This window comes from Myotis myotis, unplaced genomic scaffold (assembly GCF_014108235.1).
Source record: "Myotis myotis isolate mMyoMyo1 unplaced genomic scaffold, mMyoMyo1.p scaffold_m19_p_7, whole genome shotgun sequence".
Taxonomy (NCBI): domain Eukaryota; kingdom Metazoa; phylum Chordata; class Mammalia; order Chiroptera; family Vespertilionidae; genus Myotis; species Myotis myotis.
The window spans coordinates 26,161,144-26,184,566 of record NW_023416379.1 but is presented as its reverse complement, the minus strand read 5'-3'; the positions used below and the strand labels follow the sequence as shown (position 1 = coordinate 26,184,566).

At 39.7% G+C, this 23,423-nt stretch overlaps 1 protein-coding gene and 1 long non-coding RNA gene across 3 annotated transcripts in view; one reads left to right on the top strand and one right to left on the bottom strand.

Annotated features, from left to right (window-relative positions):
• The window catches only part of LOC118660234, an 86,176-nt gene that overhangs the window by 6,633 nt on the left and 56,120 nt on the right, over positions 1-23,423 (top strand). For both annotated transcript variants that reach the window (XR_004968844.1, XR_004968845.1), the window contains exon 3: positions 10,857-11,061. This is a non-coding gene — a long non-coding RNA (uncharacterized LOC118660234). The remainder of the gene's footprint in view (positions 1-10,856; positions 11,062-23,423) is intronic.
• Positions 1-23,423, bottom strand: part of ECT2L (epithelial cell transforming 2 like) — a 56,280-nt gene that overhangs the window by 16,760 nt on the left and 16,097 nt on the right. Inside the window, exons 4-12 of the mRNA XM_036317395.1 lie at positions 21,061-21,313; positions 20,061-20,229; positions 18,758-18,896; positions 16,918-17,086; positions 13,403-13,531; positions 9,324-9,416; positions 7,409-7,591; positions 5,037-5,140; positions 2,140-2,226 (exon numbers count right to left, since the gene is read on the bottom strand). Coding sequence (XP_036173288.1) covers positions 2,140-2,226; positions 5,037-5,140; positions 7,409-7,591; positions 9,324-9,416; positions 13,403-13,531; positions 16,918-17,086; positions 18,758-18,896; positions 20,061-20,229; positions 21,061-21,313 — 1,326 coding nt within the window. The remainder of the gene's footprint in view (positions 1-2,139; positions 2,227-5,036; positions 5,141-7,408; positions 7,592-9,323; positions 9,417-13,402; positions 13,532-16,917; positions 17,087-18,757; positions 18,897-20,060; positions 20,230-21,060; positions 21,314-23,423) is intronic.

The window sequence follows — 23,423 nt, the reverse complement described above, 5'->3', positions numbered from 1 at the left end:
GGGAAAAGTCATACACTGGTGTAAAGAAATTCCACACCCTATTATTATGTGTGCTATGTGTATATTTGGAGAAATTAGTTTTCATTCCTGGGAATAGGTAATTCTTTTCCTTTTATCTGTACTTTTCAAAAGTTGTAAAATGAGCAGTGCCTTTACAAAAGAAAACAATTATAATATTTAAATTTTTAAAATTTAGTTGGCTTGTATTTGAGCCTAGAACTATTAATACTCTTAGAACACAATTTCCTCTTTCCATTCCAGCCCTTAGTATACCCCAAGCCCCAAATAAAATGACAGGAGTAAAGCCTAGTGCCATACAATGTTCACTCAAAGCAAGTCAACCAGAAGTTTATGAACTAAAATTAAAATGGAAAAGTAACTTAAGAGAAAAATTAGAAAACTCTCTGTTTGTAATACTATAAACACGCAGTTCTATGTTAATTTTATCTTTCAAACACATGGTCTGTACATAATGCCTATTTAGATATATCTAATGAGTTAAAAAATACAACTGCTTCCAATTTGAGGATTGGCTTGCAGCCCATATTATATTTTTATGTGTATTTGCATATTTTTAATTCATTGGGGCCATCCAACATTTATAATGATTTTGACTTAAAGTTTCAGTTGTCAAACTTTTTGTAGTCTTAAGACTGTTGTCAGGTATTTATTTCCCAATCATACTCTCTGACACCCAGCCAGTGAGGGCTGGTCTGCACTGCAGTAGGTGTACCCACCCAGGTGTTGTCGGCTGAAAAACAGCTTCGGGGCTGAGGTCAGGGCCATGGGATTCAAGTTTCTTCCTGCCAGCTATTGTTGTTTTTTAATTTTAGAGGACGTTTGTTAAAGCTGGGGACAGTGAAACCAGAAAGGGCCAGAGAAAGGTGCCTCAGCTGGGCTGCTTTGGCCATGAAGAAGTCAGAGGGAGAGGGGCCTTGGGGACAGGCTCAGGGGGTTTCCCAGGATGAAATGCTGCTTCCCTTTGCTGTCCTGGTGCAAGCCTCAGGGGTCCCTGAGAGTTTAGGAGATGTGTGCCTCTGGGAAAAGAAGTTTGGGGGCAAGGGGGGGATGTGGGTGTGATCCTGGGAGGGAGAGCATGCCCAGGGACCTTTGTTTTGGGAGGTTTTAAAGGCTGGGTATTTAGGGGAGGATCTTAATAGAATATTCAGCAGCTTTATGCTCATGTACTAAAATGAGGTTTATTCTCTTCATCTGTCCTTGGATATGGTTGGCAAATGTCTGCCAATTATTTAACCTTAGAGGAGTCATTTAAGTCTTCTAACTTTAGTTCCTCATCTACAAAAATGTGATTACTAATATCTATGTTAGAGGATCTCGAGAATGAAATATGATGATAAATGTGGATATGTGTTGAAGAAAAGCAAAACAGCATGCACAGCTGTGTACTGGGCAGGACGGACCAAGGCTCTGCCGTACTGAGCCCTACCGTTCTGGCCTGAGAGACGGAGCCCTAAACGCTATACTGGTTTTACTCAGCGTTTGAAGTCAGACCGTGAATTGGTGGATCGGATAGACTGTAAAACTTTGTGCCTGCACCGTTCCCTTGTGCCTGCCGTCCTCGTGCCATGTTAGCTAGAAAAGCATGGAGTAGCAGAGGTGGCTTTTGTTCCCAAGATGTGATACCTCCATGTCCTCAACTCAACTTCCTTTCAGACCAGGAAATATTCAAAAGAAAAAGCTACAGCCCTAACTGGTTTGGCTCAATGGATAGAGCATTGGCCCGGGGACTGAAGTGTCCCAGGTTCGGTTCCGGTCAAGGGCACATACCTCAGTTGCAGACTCGATCCCCAGTCCTGTGTGGGAGGCAACCAGTCAATGTGTATCTCTCACATCAATGTTTTTCTCTCACTAACAAACAAATAAAAGAAAAGAAAAAGCTACTGACTGGATTCCCCCAATTACATTTGGGAGTTTTTCCTCCCTTTAAATATTTTTACTTTGTTCTTTAAACTTTCAAGAAAAAAAGAACTAACCAGAATAAAGGTGAAAGTGGTTGGATGTTGTTGTTGTAGGGGTTTGTTTGGATTTTTTGCGGGGGGGGGGGGGGGGGTGTGGGGGAAAAGTGGGCCTCAGGAGAAAAACAAGTGGAAAATTTTTATTATGTAATAATTGGCTTACCAGCTGAACCAGCACCTCAACATTTGGATCATTTTTGCCAAGACTTGGTTTTGTGTCCTGAGGATTGTCTTCCAGAACATTTCTTTCCTGAGGATTCAATGCAGACTTGATTACACAGAGCTGGTGCTGTGCCCACAGGAGGCTCTGTGGCCCTGCCTTTCAGCCCTAACTACGGTGTTCTGAGTCAGTGAATCAGCACTGGACAAAATCGATGCCTCTCTTAAAGCAAATGTTATGTGAAAAATAAAAAACCCTTTAGCTTCCTTTGCACTGCATTACGCTTGAGAAAGTAAATTCCGGGCAGCTCCCTTTTCCCCGGGAGCTGGGGGAGTGAGTCTGCTGCTCAGAAGCTCCTCACAGGCAGGGGGTCCCACATGGTCCAGGTAGGCCTCTGCCTCAGCTCTGCTCCTGTCAGTCAAAGGCACACAGGGTACCTGACTTTTATTAAGATGCCAGAAGTCTACACCCATTACCAGGCTCCATGGGGGGGTTGTGTTGGGGCTGGTACCCAAGCCTGTGATCATGCAAGACAGGTAGATGACTTTCTATGGGCATAAAATGGTTCTAAAATGACATTTTTATAGAAATCGGCTCTCTGACAATGCAATTTTCTGTGTTTTCTGAATCCTGATTATTTCACTTAAGAAAGTATGGGTTCTGAATACAGTACTGGCAGAATGATTACTTTTTGCCTGAAGTACTAGCTTCAAACCCACTTTTCTGTTAGGAAATTGAATCTCAACTAAGAAAAGAAGAAGAATTCTTAGTTTCACACACACACACACACACACACACACACACACACACACACACACACACAAACTGTCCTGGGCTGCAAATGAAAAAAAAAACAAAAAAACCCAAAAAACTTTATGTTATCTCGGGACTCAACTGAAAAAGAGCAAAATGCAAATGTCCGACTTTTCCTCCATGACCCAGAGTATATTCTAGTCCAGTGGTCGGCAAACTGCGGCTCGCGAGCCACAGGCGGCTCTTGGGCCCCTTGAGTGTGACTCTTCCACAAAATACCGACTTCTGCGCATGGGCCACGAAGTTTCAATCGCACTGTACATGCGAGCCCGCACGTGGTATTTTGTGGAAGAGCCACACTCAAGGGGCCAAAGAACCACATGTGGCTCGCGAGCCGCAGTTTGCCAACCACTGTTCTAGTCAATGTGGTGCAGCTGATGCTTGTAAGTGGCTTTAATGTCACTCATGATCCTACAAATACCTTTTCAAGAAAATAAAGTTCTTAGAGGAAATGACCAGTTGGAAGACAATAATTATCATTATTGTCTATGAATTTCTCAAGCACATGTGTCTAACTCTACAGCGAAGCAATGGCATAAAAATGCAGCAATAACTTTACCTTCATGTATAAATTGAATGTTGCCTTTGGGTCAGATTTTTCCAGAATAACATTTTCTTCCAAATCTTTGCTCTTTTTACTACATTTCTTCAACAGAAAATATGACAAAAATTCCAGAGGTTTGTCCTGAAAAATCCACACCCCCAACCCCAAAAATTCATATTTAAAGCATTCACTGGAAATATAGGTCAACAAAAGTGCAGTTGAAAAGAGGACAGATTTTTTTCTGGTAGAGTTTTCAGTTTTTTTATGTATAAGTCCAGAAAACAAAGTAATGACTGTTCACGTAGTCAGTAAATGGGACTTCTGACTTCATCACATATTCCAATTACCATCTACACTGTTGGCTCTCAACCGATTGTCACCATTCAGTTAGGTTGCCAAGGCCTCATGGTATGGGTCTCAATATCGTCAGAACCAACGTGGCCCCTATCAGCCTCTTGGCCAGATGAGGAAGGGGACAGGAGGGATCTTGTCCTTCAGGGAAAGAAGGCTTGAGAGAGGCTACAGCAGCTGAATTACTGGGAAAAACACTCAAATTTGGTTCCCTCTCAGGCTATAGTTTGAGCACCATCGAAAGTATATCATACCAGGTTACTTTTAAATAATGAGGTGGCAGTAAGTACACTGAACCTACACCAAACGCATTTAGTAAATCGATGTTTCGGGAGACAGTGCAGGATCTCTCAAAGCCTCGGGGTTATCCCTGTGAATTTCCCTGATCAGTTTATCCGCAAAGCTCACCAGGGCCTTCAGCACTGGGCTGCCCCTGGGTTGGCTAGTGTTGGGAGCTGAGACTGCAGAGGCAAATCATGGCCACCTGCAGCCTCTCCGACTCCACACTGGACAGCTAACCCTGGGGACACCTGGTGGCTACCCAGGAAGCCAAGGTGAAACCAAAACACACATGAGAGATAAGGAAAACATATGCAAAGACAACGTTAAGTCTACCCACAAAGTTGAATTACCTCAGTGGAAGAGAAGGATTTGAGAATCTCTCCTTTGAAAACTAAAGACCTGACAATATGTTATATACTGAAAGAGCATCCGGAGTGTTAATGTCATCCCTAGTCCCCGTCCTGTTCTCCACTTCCCCAGCCAGGCTTCTTACTGCACTTTCCAGTTGCTCAGAAGATCTGTTCTTTTGTGTTCGCTTTCCTTCTTCTCATCTCGCCTTTTTACCCTTTCATATGCTTGTTTTAACTATTGAATAATGTTTATGTGAAATATAAAGCCACTCATGTGTTTAAATAAGTCACTTCTGACTGAAATTAATCACAAGACAGAAAACAGTGCACCATGGAGTCAACTTTTAAATAACTTAGATTTTACTATTTGCCTATTTTGTGTACCTAATAGATCTTGGGCCCAGAATCTCTCAGTAGCTGTTTTTACAAACGGATGTAATTTCTCTAAGGAATTGCGCCCCTGGATGGATATACAAATTAAACAATAAATAAATACAAACTACAAATTTATTTAAGTGTTAGGGTTTTTGTAGTGTGCTTTCTTTAAAAAAAATACTTACAGGATTTTCTTTTGAAAGCGCCTCCAATCCATCTGCCAGAGCTTGTGCAATTTCTTGGTTATTCAGAATGTTAGTCACACTCATGGTGTCAGACATAAACTGTCCTGTAAATATAAAGCCATATGCACTGTAATTAATTTATGTAAGAGATGTGGTCAAGAAGAACATAGCTCAGTCCTCACAGTTGCTTTTTAGTGGATAAAAATGCAAAGAATAAAAATTAAAATTCTATTATGCCATGAGGATTATCTTCCATGATAAAATATAAAACAAGTAATAGCAACTAAATGTGCAGCGCATAAAAAGTACCCACCCTGACAGAGCTGGTCTTGAATAAAATCTATAAATTGAACAGTAAGGAGAGAACACATGAAAATGAAACTTTTAAGTTTAAAAATTTTTTTTATTGATTTCAGAGAGAAAGGAAGAGGAAGAGAGAGATAGAAACATCAATGTGAGAGAGAATCATCGATTGCCTGTCTTCCACTGGCACCCCACTGGGGAACAAGCCTGCAACCCAGGCATGTGCCCTGACCTGAAATTGAACTGAGACCTCCTGATTCATAAGTCAACACTCAACCACTGAGCCACACCAGCCAGGAATAAGTTTAAATTGTAGAATCGCAATCCCACCAAAGATTCCTCCACACTCCCCTTTATCTGTGCACTCAAATACATAAAGATTTCAAGCACACAGAAAATAATATACTAACATACATACACAGATATCTTTTACATTTAAAAATGTTTTAGACAACTTGAATTTATATGAAAAGAATTATCTTATATTCTACTTCTTATGCTTACATATATCATCAAAAAATACTTCTATCTTTAAAGAGATCATCTTTCTACTTTTATGTATAGTTTTTATATCAAGGAAATACCAGGAAAAATAATTTCTCCCTATTTATTATCTAATAACTATTTGAAAATACTGGTTGAACATCTACTAAATGTGGTAGAGTTAAAACCAAGAAGACAAATCCCTGTTTTAGAGGCATTTATGTAAAGATATACACTGACAATATGTTATATACTGACAGAAAATATCTGTATACTTACTTGTGTTTCCTGCTCTTGCATAGACAGTGACTGTATAAATAGATGTTAAATAAGAATGAGTGCTAGGGAAGGGAAGGAAAAAAATAAGGATATAGATATCTAAAGACTTGATTTATAGGGTGTTTTATTTAGTTAGATGGGAAGAGTTAGGGGAAAGCTAAACAGGTAAAGATGGAGGGAAAATTCATTTACCCATATGATAAAAAAGTACTTTAGACAATGGACTGATTTTGCCCGGCCGGTGTTTCTGAGTGGTTGAGCATCGACCTATGAACCAGGAGATCACGGTTCAATTCCCGGTCAGGGCACATGCCCAGGTTGTGGGCTCGATCCCCTAGTTAGGGGGCGTGCAGGAAGCAGCTGATACATGATTCTCATCATTGATGTTTCTCTCTCTCCCTCTCCCTTCCTCTCTGAAATCAATAAGAAAATATATATTTTTTTAAAGTTATTTAAAGAATGGATTGATTTAGGTCCGTGGTTCTCAACCTTCTGGCCTTTAAATACAGTTCCTCATGTTGTGACCCAACCATAAAATTATTTTCGTTGCTACTTCATAACTATAATGTTGCTACTGTTATGAATCGTAATGTAAATATCTGATATGCAGGATGGTCTTAGGTGACCCCTGTGAAAGGGTCATTCGACCGCCAAAGGGGTCGCGACCCACAGGTTGAGAACCTCTGATTTAGGTGAAGATCCAGTGACATGGACATTGTTTCCAAAGCCTCTATTGTGATCATTTGATCATGGACATGCATAAATGAGAGGTTCAATAATGCCCAGCAGGTTCCACAGAAGGCCATGGAATCACCCAGTTATACATTTTAAGTAAAAAATAAATAGAACACAATTGCAGAACAATTTAAGTAATGGGTGCTATGGTTTAAGAGTTGCTTAGCTTTGAGAGCAAATTGCAATGAGGAAAGGACAGAGTTCGATGGCTGAGCAAATAGCAAATTTTGTCTAGGTAAATAATTGACTGATACAGGATTAATAAGATGGTAAAATCTGAAACCAGGAACTAGCTTCAGCGTTTTGAAGATGACTGTAACTATTCATCTTTATATTTAATATTTATTAAGTAAGGTTTAATGTTTATTAATGTTTATTAGAGAATGTTTGTTAAATAATACTTAATGTTTATTTAATACTATTTAATACTTAGTAAATAATATTTAATGTTTATTCTTAGTGTATATTTGTTATATTTGAAGGAAGATATGAAAAACAAACAGAATAAAGTAGTACTGAAGATGTTTAGGAGTCAACTAGACATCTGCAACAGGAGTAGCAAGAGCTCTCACCTATTATCCTGCCACTGGCGTTCTTCTGCAACTCCTTGAAGAGAGGTCTGAACTGTTTCCGCACTGATATCAAGGTGTCTTCCAGGAAGTCCATGAGGCTGGACCACATCTGCAGCTTTGATTCGCTGAAGTAGATGGAGGGGGGCGCCCTTTCCTGCTGTTGTCCCAGCCAGTCACTAAGAACTGACATTATTGTCTCCTTTTATTATTGCAGACATAAGCTTGGGTGAAACAATTCTACTTCTTGTTTATAACTGTATTTATATCAAGCTTATTATCCTTTCTCATTAGAAAACTAAGATAGTCTGCTTTCAGAGATAAAATTAGAAACTCAAAAAGACTACAATGAATAATAGCAAATGCCTATCTATTCTTTGATAGATAAGGTTGTCATTATGTTTGACATTAAAAATTAAATAGCTGCTGGATTTGTGCATCGAGAAGTGAAGTAGGCATCTGATAGAATATACTCTTTTATATTTATATCCTCAAAATGAAAATACAGGGAAATCCACTCTGCCTGGCTTCCCCATCATGCCATCCAAAGTCCTCCGTGTCATAGCCAACCCTGTATCTTCCTTACAAGCTGCTATCTCTCTATATATCTCTACACGACTCTAGTGGGTGCTTATGCAAGTTTCTCTCCTTGAAAACCAGTTACTGAAAGACACAGTGTCGTGTTAAATTTGATTTTCTTTCCTGAATAGACTTGTTTGACTCTCCTCCCATTATGTTTATTGCTAAACATGTGAAAAATCTATATAACAGTTCTTCTAGATGGGAATAGGAAGAGTAGGGGAAAGAGGATGAACAGGAGGAAAAGGAGGCAGAGGAGCAGAAAAGAAGAAAACTTGTTCTGTAAATGACAGTGCCTGCACCCTGCTCTGCTCTGCTAGGGGGATTCCTCTCTCCACGGGGCCAAATATGTTATCATAATGTAAACTACAGCTAACAAGTGACTTCTGTTATAAAACTCTATTAAGTAAATGTGCTCTCTGTTACATCATTTTCCGTACAAGTTCCCCAATCATGGCAGCTTTCCCGTCTTCAAAGGCCCCTGGCATTTGAGACCAGAGAACAAATGCCTTATATATAGTTTCTGCATCACCCCAAACCTTCTTTGATAAGAGGCTGGGAGTTTTAAAGGGGAGAATGATGAGCAAACAAAGAAATTTGGTTCTCCTGTTGGTCAGCCAATGTTATGTTTTGATCCAATATCTTCAGCTTTCATATCTAAAGGGATATTACACACACATTTTTGTGTGTATAATATCATTGACTGTTTTTCCTCTCAGATAATGTTACACCAATGGAACCTGAGCAAGCCTCTTCTTAATCATCTCTTTGTTCATTTTTCCAAATGAAACCATATTAATTATATTTACTAAAAAACTATTCTTTGTGCCCTAGCCGATTTGGCACAGTGGATAGAGCTTTGGCCTGCAGACTCAGGGGTCCCGGGTTCGATTCTGGTCGGGGGCATGTGCGTTGGCTGCGGGCACATCCCCAGTGGGGGGCGTGCAGGAGGCAGCTGATCGATGTTTCTCACTCATCGATGTTTCTGACTCTCTATCCCTCTCCTTTCCTCTCTGTAAAAAATCAATAAAATATATTTTTAAAAAAACAACTATTCTTTGTACTTATTATGTCTCTAGATCAGCAACTAAACATGTTTGTTTAACTGTTAAAGATGATGTTTTCAACTGAGTTTTACAAATGATGGCTTGAAGCAAATATTTGCAAAAAATAATCCCCTTCTAAGCAAATGACTGAGTGCTGGGAAATGACAGTTTCAGAGAAGGAATTCAAGACAGTTGTTGGCGTCAGCGAGAACCAGTATCCTTCAGCGGCGCTTCATCTTTGGTGATCCCCGAGTTAGTGCGTGGGCACGATGGCCAGCCCCATATACACTTACTGTGTTGGTAAGAGCCAGTTGCAATCCCAGCGGGGGCAGTAAAGAGCGTGCCGGTTAGTTGAGACAGCTGGGAAAGAACTTCTATTCCTGCCTCTGCACAAAAACACTTTCATTAGTTTACTCACAGGTTTTGCCAGGGAACAGTTAAGTGTTACTGAAGAGCACTAATGAGCTGGCCAGGAAAAGCCATAGCAGTTCTTGTTCTCAATTCAGATCCCTCGTGGAATAGTTTATCAGCATGTTACAGTTCACCCCTGAGAGCTGAAGTCCAAACACTTCATTTACGAGGACTTCACAACAGGGTGGAAAAGAGGGCATGAGGTCTGACCTGGGGCTTATTTTCAATCTGGAATACTCAGGCCACAGACAGAAAGTCTGCATGTATTTTCTAAAATAGCGTGACACCAGGGAGAAGTCTCATTGTAAAGGGGCAGATTTAAACCTGTTAAACACAGAATGCATACAATGGTCAAAGTTTAGCATGGCATTAATTTCACTCCTTCAGTAACCTGTGTAGATGGAAGTATGCTCATTATCTTTATTGCTTTATGGTTTTACAGGGTATATCACACATGTCAAAATTTATCTAATTGTACATTTAAATATTGTAAGTCAATTATACCTTAATAAAGCTGTTTTAAAATTTTAACAATGCTCCCAAAAGATGAATTTTAGGTGTTTGGCTTATGAAGTAACTGGGAGAGTGACAACACCTTAAATGAGGAATCCTGGGGAGGAGGAGGTCTGGTGCTGAAGAGGCAACCAGGAGTTTGTGTTAACTTTAGAAGCTAGCAAAAATGCACACTATGAAGATATCAAGTGGGAGCTAGATATGAGTCTGCAGCTCAGAGATATCAGAGCTGGAAGCATAAATTTGGGAGTGTCCAGCATATATACTGAATTTAGAGTCTTAGGAACAGATGAGACTGCCTAGGAAACAGGTGTAGTCATGGAAAAGGAGAGCCCAGATCTAGCCCTGGGCACATTTAAAGGTCTTGCTGAGGAGGAGAAGCCAACAGAGGAGAATGAGAAGAAGCTGCGGCTGAGGCAGGGGGACAACAAGGAGAGCGTGGTATTAGGAGAAGAAGGAGAGTTTCAGGAGTGTCCATCTGCATCAAGTGCTGTTGAGGAGTCAAAGCAAAGAGGATAGAGAAGGGACCACTGGATTTGGGCACGTGGAAGTTGTTTATTTTCTTTCGAAAGCAATTTCAATAGAGATAGACGACTTGTAGGAGCTTGAGGAGCGAATGACAGGTGAGGAAGGTAGAGGCAGTCAGCATACAACAATGGTTCTCAAAGTGTGGCCCTTGGATCAGCAGCCTCAGCAGCACCTGGGAATGTGTTAGAAATGAAAATTCTCAGGCCCCATCCTAGACTTACTGAATCAGACACACTAGGGTGGGGCCCAGCAATGTGTATTTTAACAAGACCTTTAAATGGTTAAAAAACACACTAAAGTTTGAGAACCACTGGTATAGTCAATTCAAAATGTGGTGAGGAAAAGTTTATGATCTCTCCTTCCTTTTTTTTAAGGACAGAGCTACTACAGGTGTTCCTGATTTAATATGAATGATCCAATAAAGACAGCGGATTGAGGCTACACAAGAAGATTGAAGCATGGAAGTGAAGTCAGAAGGTGAAAGGCGGTGGGATACAGAGTCTAAGTGGAGTAGTCAAACTTTGATATGAACAGGGGTGCTTCTTCCATCATCAACAGAAGGGAAGACAGAGAATGAAGGTAAGAGGGAAGTAGGTGGTGGATTTGGTGTTGGGAGGGAAATTAGGATGCTTTCTTAGGGAAGTCGAAGGTGAGGTCAACAGCTGAGAGAGCGTTATTGGAAAGCTTGACTAGGGAGGAGAAGGGATGTAATAAATAGTCATCTCAAGGAGTAGAAGAATGAATTTACCAGGAGATGTGGTAGGATTGCTTATCAGTGCAGCAATCCCATTTGATATTTATGCCATTAAATAAAGTTAGATCTATACAAACAGGTGTGTTCCTTTTTCCAACAGTCTTCAGCTGTCTCCGTGCAGGCAGGTATAGGTTTTGCAGATGGCTGTGTTTTAACCAGCGCTGGGATTTAGCCAAATGGTGGGGATTTCGCCAGGAAAAAGACAAAGAGGTTCAGAGTCTTTGCAAGAGAGTACTGTAATAATAAACCATTAAATCCAAGTTTAATAAGGAAGAAACCAAGCATGTAAGCATAGTGATGGAGACTGAAAATGTGGGAGTATGGATTGGAGGTCTTCAGGCAAAAAATCGATAAAGAATGGGAATACTTGGTACATGATTTGGAAGTGGGACTCAGAGAGACATATGCTTGAAATCCAAGATATCACAGGTGACACAGCTACCAGGGATGACAAGCTCAAGAGTGATGCCTGAGGTGCTGGGAAAGAGGTTTTTGGGCTGAGAAGCCAGGGATAGATGACTTGTAGGAGCTTGAGGAGCGAATGACAGGTGAGGAAGGTAGAGGCAGTCAGCATAGAACAATGGTTCTCAAAGAGAAGTCAGGGTCTTCTGACTGAACCAGGATCTTAAGCAGTGGTTCTCAACCTTGGCTGCACATTAGAATCACCTGGGGATCTTTTTTAAATCCTGATTTCTGGGCCTCATCCTCTGGAAATTCTGTTTCTTTGTTACTAATGTTGTGGCCCCATCCCATAACAAAGAAACAGAATTTCCGGAAGATGAGGCCCAGAAATCAGGATTTATAAAAGATTCCCAGGTGATTCTAATGTGCAGCCAAGGTTGAGAACCACTGGTCTTAAGGGTTCATCCAAGTGGAAATTACATTTGACAAGAAGTTTAGGGATGGCTTTAGGGCCCAGAATAGTGGTGGAAAATCTAGTGTTTGAGTGCCATTAAATTTCACTTGAGACAGTTTTTATGTCACAAAACTATTGTTCTTTTCCTCTTTTGCCTTTGTTGTCTGCCTTTCAATATTATACTTTCCCGCATCCTTTTTTTCTCCTCCTACTCCACCGAGAAAATTGGCTTTGTTCTCATTATAAAAGAAGGTAATACTAGTTTATTACAGAAAATAGAGGCAAATAAGATAAAAGAAAATGTATAGATTCTGTTAATATTTTGCTATATTTCCGCATAGATTTTTCTATGCATAGTTGAGATTATATAATTGTAATAACTGTAAAAAAATTTTGTACAATAACTTGTATTTCATTTTCTTTTAAACCCCTTCACCTCCTTTGGTTTTTATCCTTTCCCCTGGTTGGAGCTTGACAGTAAAACTTGAAAATTAAGAACTTTAAAAACACACAATTCTTTAAAGAATGGGTAATAAGAAACAGTATGAGAAAATGGAATTTCACACTCCCTCTCCCCTGTTCTGCTTAGTAAACAAACAAACAAACAAACCCAGTGCCCATGAATGCAGAGCTTTTATTTAACAGATAACCCAAAAGTGAATTTAATTTAATGTTTCAAAATTTCCCTTCAAGTACTGAAATCAACTTTGATACTAGATAAGTACGCACTTAAACTTATATCAGCAACCATGCTCACCTTCACAAAGCACTTCACTGTTTCTAGTATTCTAATATTAGGTATTTATATTATTATGTATTTGTGTAATTGAAGGTTTTGTTATTTGGGTATTCACAAGTCCTATAAGGTAAGGTGCTACTACCCTAACACTCATAGGAGGAAATGGAGGTTCACAAACTTGCCTAAGGCCACACAGCTGAAGTGGGCTGAATGGGGTTCCAGTCCAGGTTCTTGTCACCAAGTTCAGGCTTATGCATCCCAGGTTCAGAAACAGCAGGGAAAGCTTTCTCAGATTTCCGTGCTGGTCAGGCCCTTTCCTCTGTGTTGTGCAGGCTGATTTTACTGTGTTTTCCAGAAGAAATAGAAATAATGTTCCTGGCTGGCTCTTGTCACTAGTGGCTTTATTTCTACAGGAACAGGTTACTCTGACTACTAACCCCAATGCCCATTTCCCCTAAGCCCCCAAGTATATGATGTATAAAGCAAAAAAGAAATAAAGAGTAAGTGTGACAGAATCATTTGAACAAATATCATCATAAACTAGGCATGACCACGACCTTTCAAAACTGACCGGATGCTCCCAGTGGTACAAAGAGGTCCACGTGACCCCCTTCTTCTTTAGGGGCCACGAAGCTTCCTAATTTCTCCCAGAAGTCTCTCACATCAGGCCTCAATAAATTTTTAATACCAATTTTATAACCTGAGGAAAAAATCGAAAAGTCACATCAATTTGTAACACTATCGTGAACAGAAAGAAACTCTCAGCAGTTTGTGAAAATGGAACCACAATTGAAAAAGCCAACCTCTGCTCCTAAGACCAAGATCCGTATGGCACCTCTGCTTCAACGCCATGCCAAGCTAAGGTCACCAAAGGTACCGCTGGACTTCAGCGGGGCCTCGGTCTCCTTCACATTCTGGATTTATTGGACACTGTGCACTGTGTTTACGATGGTGTTTCTGCCTCCACTGTGTAGCGGTGTGAGGTACCAGGCTCACAACAGGGTTGAGAATGGATGGCCAGTCAAGTCCTGGGATTTTACAACCAAGTTCCAAAGTAGAAATGTTTCCCACAGTTGTCAATCAAAAAATAAATTGTTCAGCCCTACCCAGTTTGGCTCAAAGAATAGAGCATTGGCCTGCAGGCCGAAGGGTCCTGAGTTCAATTTCAGTCTAGGGCATGTACTTTGGTTGCAGACTCCTCCCTGGCCCAGACTCTGGTTGGGACGCCTGCAGGAGGCAACCAATCTATGTGTTTCTCTCACATCTATATTTCTCTCTGTCTTTCCCTCTCTTTTCCCCTCTCTCTAAAAATCAATGGAAAAATATCCTCAGGTGAGGATTTAGAAAGATCATTTAAAAAAAAATAAATTGTTCCAAGCAGAAGTAATGCTCCAGGAGAAGGAGCCCCCTCCCTAGGAATCTGTGTGATGACTCAGCTAAACTGAGTGTGTCTGGACCCATTTCTGAACCAGTTCTGGAGGCTCTGCATTCCTGAACCCCAGAAACATAATGCAAATCAAGTCAGTCACAGGAATCCTGACGTCTAAATACGTAAGGAAAGGTCCTCTTCAGGTGACTGGACTAAGAGATTTCATTCTATTGTTTTTAAGGCAAAAGCTTTTGAGAAAACACCACAATTATATAAAAGGAAACTTTAGTTTTCTGAGGTATTTTTGTTATTGTTACTATTCCTTTAATAAAAGAAAACAAAGAAAAGCAGAGTTTGGAAACTTTTCTCACCTGGAGAACAAACAAAGCTGAGATCAGGAAACCCCACCAGGCTCGTATGCTCCCTAGGAGGTGAACCAACTACCACAGTGTAAACTTGCACTTGCTACTTCTCCACCATTTAGAGAGGAGCCACCATGTAGTTAATCATAAATTTAAACGCCAAATAGCATCTGTGCTCTACTGTTGGGGGCATAAAAGTTTAATGTGGAGCACAACTTGCTTCAGGCACAGGTAAACTAAACAAGAAAAGCCAAAAATAAGGTGAAACTGATCCAAAAGCAGTTAGTTTTTGCTAATAATACAGTTCAGTGAAACTATTCCAAGTTGTTGAGTTCCAGCGCAGAGATGGCAGTTTGATGGGTGATTCAGGGACTCACTCTGCCATCTAGTGAGATCCCTGCCAGCTGGATCCTTGGCCATCTCCTTCCCTCATCCCACAGAGATGGAAGATTCCAAGTTAGCAAAACTTAAAACAATTCTATTTTAGGTATAAGCAAGGAAGGATGCGAGTTATAGTATGAGGAAGAATAGAAACTAAAAGTTTATTTCTAAAACATTTATCATCTCCTTCCGCCCCAAAAAAGGTAACCATTAAAGTTTTTAAAAGATGGCCCATAACAAGTTAATGCTATCAGCCAATCCTTTCCTTTGTGGCATAGCCATTGGAAGTATAATGAATGCTGTGAGTGCACACCAATGTATAGGTCTTGGTTATTTGCTATTTGAAAAATTTTGTTCAAGTGATATAATCAACAGAGTAAAAGGTACCTTAAAAAAATGGAAGAAAATATTTGCAAGTTATATGTCTGATAAGGGGTTAATATTCAGACTATTTAAGAATGCCTACAACTCAATAACAAAAAAATCAAAGAACCAAATTAAAAAATTGGCAAAGGCTTAAATAGACATTTCTCTAAAGAACTTATACAAATGATCAACAAGCATATGAAAAGATGCTCAACATCATCAGAGAAATGCAAATCAAAGCCACAATAGATATTATCTCATACCCATTAGGATGGCTACTATGAAAAAAACAAACACACACAGAAAATAACAAGTGTTGGTAAGGATGTAAAGAAATTCAAACCCTTGTGCACTGTTGATGGGATTGTAAAGTGGTGTAGCCACTATGAAAAACAGCATAATGTTTTTTCAAAAAATTAAACTACCATATATCCACCAATTTCACTTCTGGGTATATATAAAGGAATTAAAAACAGGATCTCTAAGATATATTTGTGTACTTATATTCTTTTTTAGAAATATATTTTATTGATATTTTTACAGAGCAGAAGGGAGAGGGATAGAGAGTTAGAAACATCGATGAGAGAGAAACATTGATCAGCTGCCTTCTGCACACCCCCTACTGGGGATGTGCCCGCAACCACGGTACATGCCCTTGACTGGAATCAAACCTGGGACCTTTGAGTCTGCAGGCCAATGCTCTATCCACTGAGCCAAACCGGTCAGGGCTTTTTTTTAAAATATATATATATATTTTATTGATTTTCTACAGGGAGGAAGGGAGAGGGATAGAGAGTTAGAAACATCGATGAGAGAGAAACATTGATCAGCTGCCTTCTGCACACCCCCTACTGGGGATGTGCCCGCAACCACGGTACATGCCCTTGACCAGAATCAAACCTGGGACCCTTCAGTCTGCAGGCCGACGCTCTATCCACTGAGCCAAACCGGTTAGGGCCATATTTATATTCTTAACAGCACTATTCACTATAGCCAAGAGGTGGAAGCAACCCAAGCATTCATCAATGAATGAATGAACCACATGTGGTTATGGGTACAGTAGAATGTTATTCAGCCTTAAAAAATAAAAAAGGAAGAAAATCGTGTTACATGCTATAATATGGGTGAACCTTGAAGACATTATGTTAAATGAAATAGCCAGTCACAAAAAGTAACTGTATGATTCTAGTTATATGAGATATCTAAAATAGTCACACTCGTAGGAACAGGAAGTTGGATAGTAATGCCTAGGGGCTCAGGGAAGGGGGAAAAGGGAGTTGTTGTTTAATGGTGTAATGGTAATGGTTAATTTAACCTGTCACTTTCCCCAGAAATTTGGTCCAGCATTAATCTGGGTGTGTTTGTGAGGGTGATTTGGGGTGACATTAACATCTGAATAGATAGACCAAGTAAAGCAGATTCCCTAGTGTGGGTGGGCCTCATTAAATCAGTGGAAGGCCTGAAGAGAACTCCTGCCTGATTTCTCTGAGCTGGGTTATCAACCTTCTTAACAAATTGGAATTTCAATGGTACTCTGAAGGTCATACACTGACTGGGACAAATACCACCACAGTGTAAAGTGGGTTGTTCTTTCCAACCCCATATTACCTTGGAGTAAATTGATTTCCCTGCTATCTCCATCGGTGAATATTCCCATGCTCTGTGCCTTTTGCCTACCCAGGGCTTTATCTGTGAGATACAGCAGGCTCTCCAAGGTCATGCCACTGTGTTCGTACACCACAGAAATGACACCTGCCTTAACACTGTCCACCACCATCTAGAAAATAAAACAGAAGCTGTAGGAACCAAAGCCCATTACCTTAGACTATTGCTAATGAAAGGAATTTAATGAATTTGTAATCTGTGATTTGTAAAGACTTTTTTTTCAGAAATTATGGAAAGAGAACGATACGCTTTCTCCTTCACTGGAATTTTTAAAAATTATTTCTTTTCTAATTATAAGAGGAGAAAATTATATACATTTGTAGCACCAGCACTCAGAGATAAATTCTATTAAGTTATTTTCTTCCACTTAGACACAGAGACATATATACAACTTTTAAAAAATAATAAAATTGAGATCATTCAATTTTGCAACAGACTTCTTAGATTTTGTTTTCTCCTAAGTTATGAACTTTTAAAAAATAGAAAGAGAGGAAGGTAGTGAGATAGAGAGATAGAAACATCGAAGAGTGAGAATCATTGATTGGCTGCCTCCTGCATGCCCCCTACTGGGGATCAAGCAGGTAACCTGGGCATGTGCCCTGACGATGTATCGAATGGTGACCTCTTGGTTCCTGGGTCAACGCTCAACCAGTGAGCAACACTGGCCAGGCTGAATTTTTAAATTATAAATATTTTCTATTTAAATAAAAATTTAAAACACTGTTCCTTGAATTCAACAAGTAAACTTTTCATTGTGATAAAGTTTTATTAGGAGCAGACAGGTCAAAAAGTCATTGAAGTCATTGATTTTTCTTTCTCAAATCTCATGCCACTTTCTGGAGGTCACAGTTCAACAGAATAGAGAATTACCACATGGTTACACCCTATTTTTTACCTAACCCCCCTTTATATTGATAATCAAATAAGTAATTATGACAGTCTTTTATAGAGAAGACAAATAGGAGAATGGACTTACTTCATACCTGCTTATTCACTCATACCCTGTCACCAATTATCCTCTGCACACGCAGCATGATGCACTTCTAAACAGTTAGGGAAACTATCTGTGGCCCATGTGGAGATCAAAACTCTGACCTTGCTTCCATGTGGACACGCTAAGCGAGCCACTGTGAATGACCAAGGTCAACTCCTAAATGCCCAGAGATAGAAGTGATTTCATATCTCGAAAACAAACATTTTGTTGTAAATAGATTTTATTGGAAAACTTTAAGTAGGTCAATGGATATAACCTACTAAATGTTATCGCTTACATATGCCCTGTGTGTATATTCATGTATATGTGTACTTCCTTTATTTTTCTTATTCATATTAAAATTAAAATATATAACTTCATTATAGAAAGAGCATATTTAATTTAATGACACCCTCATTAAATAGATCGCAAAATAGGATTTCCGTCATTATTTTTTTGAGAGATAGTGGGTACGTGATATTATCAAATTCCTTGGTATTCCAAAGAAGTTTTAAAATAATCTGTAATAACCTTGCTCTTTTGTGGTTTAAGTGCAACAAATCCAATTCAATAAGAATTTATTGGATACCTGCAGGTTGGGCCTTTTAAAAAATAATTTTAATTTATGGTTATCTTTACTGCTTCTCATTTTTAAAACTGTCTTGGGCCTGTAAATTTCCACTTAAATCAGACCAATTTTCTTTTAGATGAATCATTTTCACACACATGGTGGCCAAAAGATTGCCATACAATTTCTAATGTCAGTGAAAAAACTTGATTCCGGAAAGGACTGGCCTTCTAGCCCTATACCTCATGCGCAGGAATCCGAGATGATATTAATATGAAGTGTGTCTGGAAAGCATGCGAAGGGCTGTCATCATTTTTTAAAACTCCACGCCAATTTTTCTTCGATAATGAAGGGTAGGAATGTCTTCCAAAAACATGACTTCTGTAGGGGGGAAGAGGAAATAAATGAAGTTCTCATTTTCTCTCTCTTCAAAAAAAAATTTTTTTTTAATGTTTATTGATTTCTAGAGAGAGGAAGGGAAAGAGAGAAACATTGCATGCGCCTGTCCGGGGTTGAGTCCGCAAGCCTAGGTATGTGCCCTGCCGGGGAATCAGACCGGCCATCCCTTGGTGTGGGAATGACGCTCCAACCAACTAAGCCACCCTGGCCGGGCTCATGTTCTCTTCATTTGATTTTGATAATATGTCGTCTGTGGTCATCAGTTATATTGTACACAAGGCAAGTGGCCTCAGCACTTCCGTTTCTCCCTGTAGTTTGGGGACAGAAGCAAATGGGTCTCCTGGGCAGGTTGGGGCCAAAGCTGCTCTCTAGGCCTCCCTCCCTCCATCTGTGGGATGCCAGAAAGTTCTCTTGCAGCTTAGCTTTCGTGGGGCTCTGAACATGAAGGTAGTGGCTTACTTAGGGGTTCAAGACTACATTTTTGAAAAGGGGCAGCAGGGAGATTTTATATTTCCTCGGTCATCCAGGCCTCACAGTTTTCTGAGTGACAACTCCATTCTCTCCAGTCACTCCACCCCCACATTACCACTGGGATATGCTTAAGCCCTAAACACACTTCTGCAAAAAAAGCATATTTCTGCTCAATAACTTTATATGGAAAATATACTATATCCACCATACAGCCTTTTTATAGAAAGCTTGCTAAAGACCATTGTGTTATATATTACTCTCTTCAAAAAGCAGGCTAAAGACCACTGTTACCCTAGCCGATTTGGCTCAGTGAATAGAGCATCAGCCCTCGGACTGAATGGTCCTGGGTTCAAATCCAGTCAGAGGCATGTACCTGAGTTGCAGGCTCGATCCCCGGCCCACATCAGGGCGTGTGCTGGAGGCAACCAATTGATGTGTTTCTCTAGTATCAATGTTTCTCTCTGTGTCTCTCTCCCCCTTCCTTCCACTCTCTCTAAAAATCAATAGGAAAATATCCTGAGGTGAGGATTAACAACAACAAAAAAGACAACTGTTCTTGCTATATCAAAGGTTAAGAGCCATATAATGGCGAGAGATCCTGCATGTGAGCTAGATTATTCTAGAACTGGTATCAGGGGATGGTCCTGAGCCTTCAGTAGATGGAGGTTTGCTTACCGCTTGGGCAAAGCTTCTAAGGAAGCCAAAACAAGCTGTTTCTCCAAAGCTTCATGTAATCCCACTCGGTCCCTCACAGTCTGGGGGAGACGTGGTTGGCATCGGGATTTGAACAATCTAGAGCAGCGTGTTCCGCTCACCCAGGGGGGTCGGGCTCGGAATAACTCCTCTGAAAAACAAACAGCAGCCGGCTTGGCTGTTGACTGCACGCTTCTCCCAGCCAAGGCTCCATAGATAAAGGCATCAAAAATAAAGCTGTCCCAGGGCAGTATTCCAAACGGCAATCATTATAGCCACTTTCATAGACTCTGTTTGGATTTCTTATCCTGTCAGCACTGTGGCTGCAAGTTCCCAGTCATTTGAGGTCAAGAAACAAAGCTCAGAAAACAAGCAACTCTTTTCTTGTGGAAGCCAGTTAATTTATAGGCTTCCCATCCATTTCTGTCCTTCTTCTGGGCTTCAAGTAATTTCCCGTTTGTTATAATCTCACAGAGGGCGATTCAGTAAAAAGACAAAAACAAAATGGGAGAACTCAAGTCAGCCTTGTCAATTAACTTTACACACAAATCAGTAGGCTTAGCTGAACATGTGTCTTGTCCCAGCTCCCTTTCCACTTAAAAAAAAAAAAAGCCATTCTTCCTATTTTCATTCCCTTTCATTTCTCCTCCCTTTTCACCAATCCCAATTCTTCTGCGCTGTTCTGAACCTATTTATTTGCTTTTGCCTGTGTTTGTACTTCTCTCTCCTCCTTATCTTTAGTCTTATAAGTAAAAGAAAAACTAGGACAGCAATGGAGGTACTGACAATTGACCTTGATAATTCATCTGAAATCCCTTTTGCTTATCCATTATCTTGAAATAGACAGTGAAGAAAAAAAGAGCTTGTTCTGAACATACTTCAGAGGATGCCATCCACATGCTGTTCCTCTGGGAAGCTGTATGTAAATCCATTGGTTTCTACAGCACTTGGTTAGGATGTGAAGTTTTTAAATGCTACTCACTCTTACGCAGTGCAATTTCCCCCAAAATTATTTTCCGTAGGCACTTTTCTCTGTGTCTCTCCTGCAGCTCCTCGTCGTCTGTTTTGGGTTCATTCAGGGTCCCATAAACAGCAGCAGCTTCCCTAGGTGTCAGCCAGTCTAAGTTGCACACACACGCGATGTAATGGTGCTTCCAAGCACCGTACTCATGATCCGTTGGTGTATAGGGCAGAAACCATCCCAGCTTGATGCATTTGGGCATCCATATGCAGTCCTTCGGAGAAAGATGAGTTGTGAGTTTTTTAAAGGTCAGTTTCCTAGTTATAATGCTTTTAGGTACAGAAATAATATTTTTTAATACTTTCAGATTTCTAGTGCAGTTGATTTGCCATCTAATCTTGATGCCGAGAAATAACATTCATTTCTCCATAGCAAAACTATCCTTTGATTATGTATGAATATATGTATTAGTCATTTCGGTCTATACATCCAGTGCCCCATAGCATTTGGTTACTTTAAGCCTAGATTCTGGGACTTCTGCTTCTAGCAATGATGTAGTTGTTTGTTTCAGACCAATCCTCCCAGAGAGAACAACTTTGATTGAACCATATGATATTGCCCATATGCGACCAGTTTTGATATATAAAAACAGTGGATTTCATGTGGTTGAATCTAATTAAATATCTTGACAAAATATTATACAACGGTTATTTGAAGTCATTGTAGAGCTACCAGGGCAATAAGGACTGTGCAGCCCCAACACAGGGAGCAGGGGATCCAGAGAAGCCTGATCCTGGGCATCACTCTCACAGCAGGGAGTCAGACAGCTCCAAAGTGAAGTTCAGGCTGACAAGCTGAGCAGAAAGCCACAAGTGAACGACTTAGAAGCTGTGAAGACTTCTAGGCATTTTTCACAGGGAGGAGAGGAAACAAATTTAAATTTAGGGCTCATTAAGGGGAGGGACCCTGGTAACCACACCAGGCTTTCAGTTGAGATCCTTTTCAGCAAGGACTATGAGGAATTGGGAAAACTATCACCAGGACTGAAGCTAGCTTTGAAACAGCTCATTCTCTGATTGGATTTCAGGGATCTATTCCTAACCAAACCAAATGCCAGAGCCAAAAGCAAATTCTTTCTGGAGGAAGATAACATCATCCAGAGACTCAAATGATCACATTAACTACTTATACTCAGTATGTGGTATTCAATCAAAAATAGCAGGCCACCAAAAAGACAATTATTCGTTTCTTCTTTTGTCTTTGAGTAAATAGAAAGAGACCCTCAGGAGATCCAGATGTTGTAATTATTAGATATAAACTTTAAAAAAAAACCTATACTTAATATATCTAAGAAATGAAATGGCTAGGTGCAAAATTTTGGCAAGATAATCAAATCAACATTCTAGAACTGAAAAATATAACTAAAATTTAGAACTCGATGGACCAGTTTAAGAGCAAATTAGAATCCAGTTAAAGAGGTAATTAGTCAACCAAATGACAGGCCAGAAGAAAAGTCCAGACTGAAACAATGACAGCCAAATGGAAGGAAAAGACATATGAGAAAATGTGAAACTTATGGGATATGGTGAGTCAGTCTAATATAAGTATTGGAATCCTACAAAGAAAAGAGAGAAAATGGGGCAGAAGCAATATATAAAGATATAGCATCTGAGAATTTTCAAAATGGATAAAGGATATTAAATCTCAGATTCAAAAATTACTATAAAACACAAAACAGGATAAATGTACAAACACACACACACACACATACACAAACTCTAGGTACATTATGATAAAATTACACAAAAGAGAGAGAAAAACATATAGCAGCTAGAGAAAATAGAAATATTACCTTTAAAGGAACAACTATAAAACTTCCTACTCCTCAAAAAATAGTTGTAGAAGCCAGAGAACAATGGAAAAATATCATATACTATAAACAATTAACTGCCAACGTAGAGTTCAAATTTCCAATGACACTAGCCTTTAATTATGAAGGTGAAAGAGACTTTTTTTAATAGAAACTAAGAGAATTTGTCATCAGCAAGTTGCATGAAATGAAATATTAAAGAGAATTCAGAAGGAAAATGATCCCAAATGGAAACTCAGAGATGTAGGAAGGTATGAAGAGCAACAACAACCAAAAAAGTAAATATGTTGTTACATATAAATATTGATTATATAAAAAATATATATTGACTATATAAAATAATAGTAATAAGGGGGTAGGGGTTGGTGAAAAAGGTGAAGGGATTAAGAAGTACAAGTTGGTAGTTACAGAATAGACACAGAGATGTAAATTATAGCATAAGGAATAGTCAATAATAACTATGCATGGTGCCAGGTGGGTACTAGAATTACAGGGGTCCACTCTGTAAAGTGCA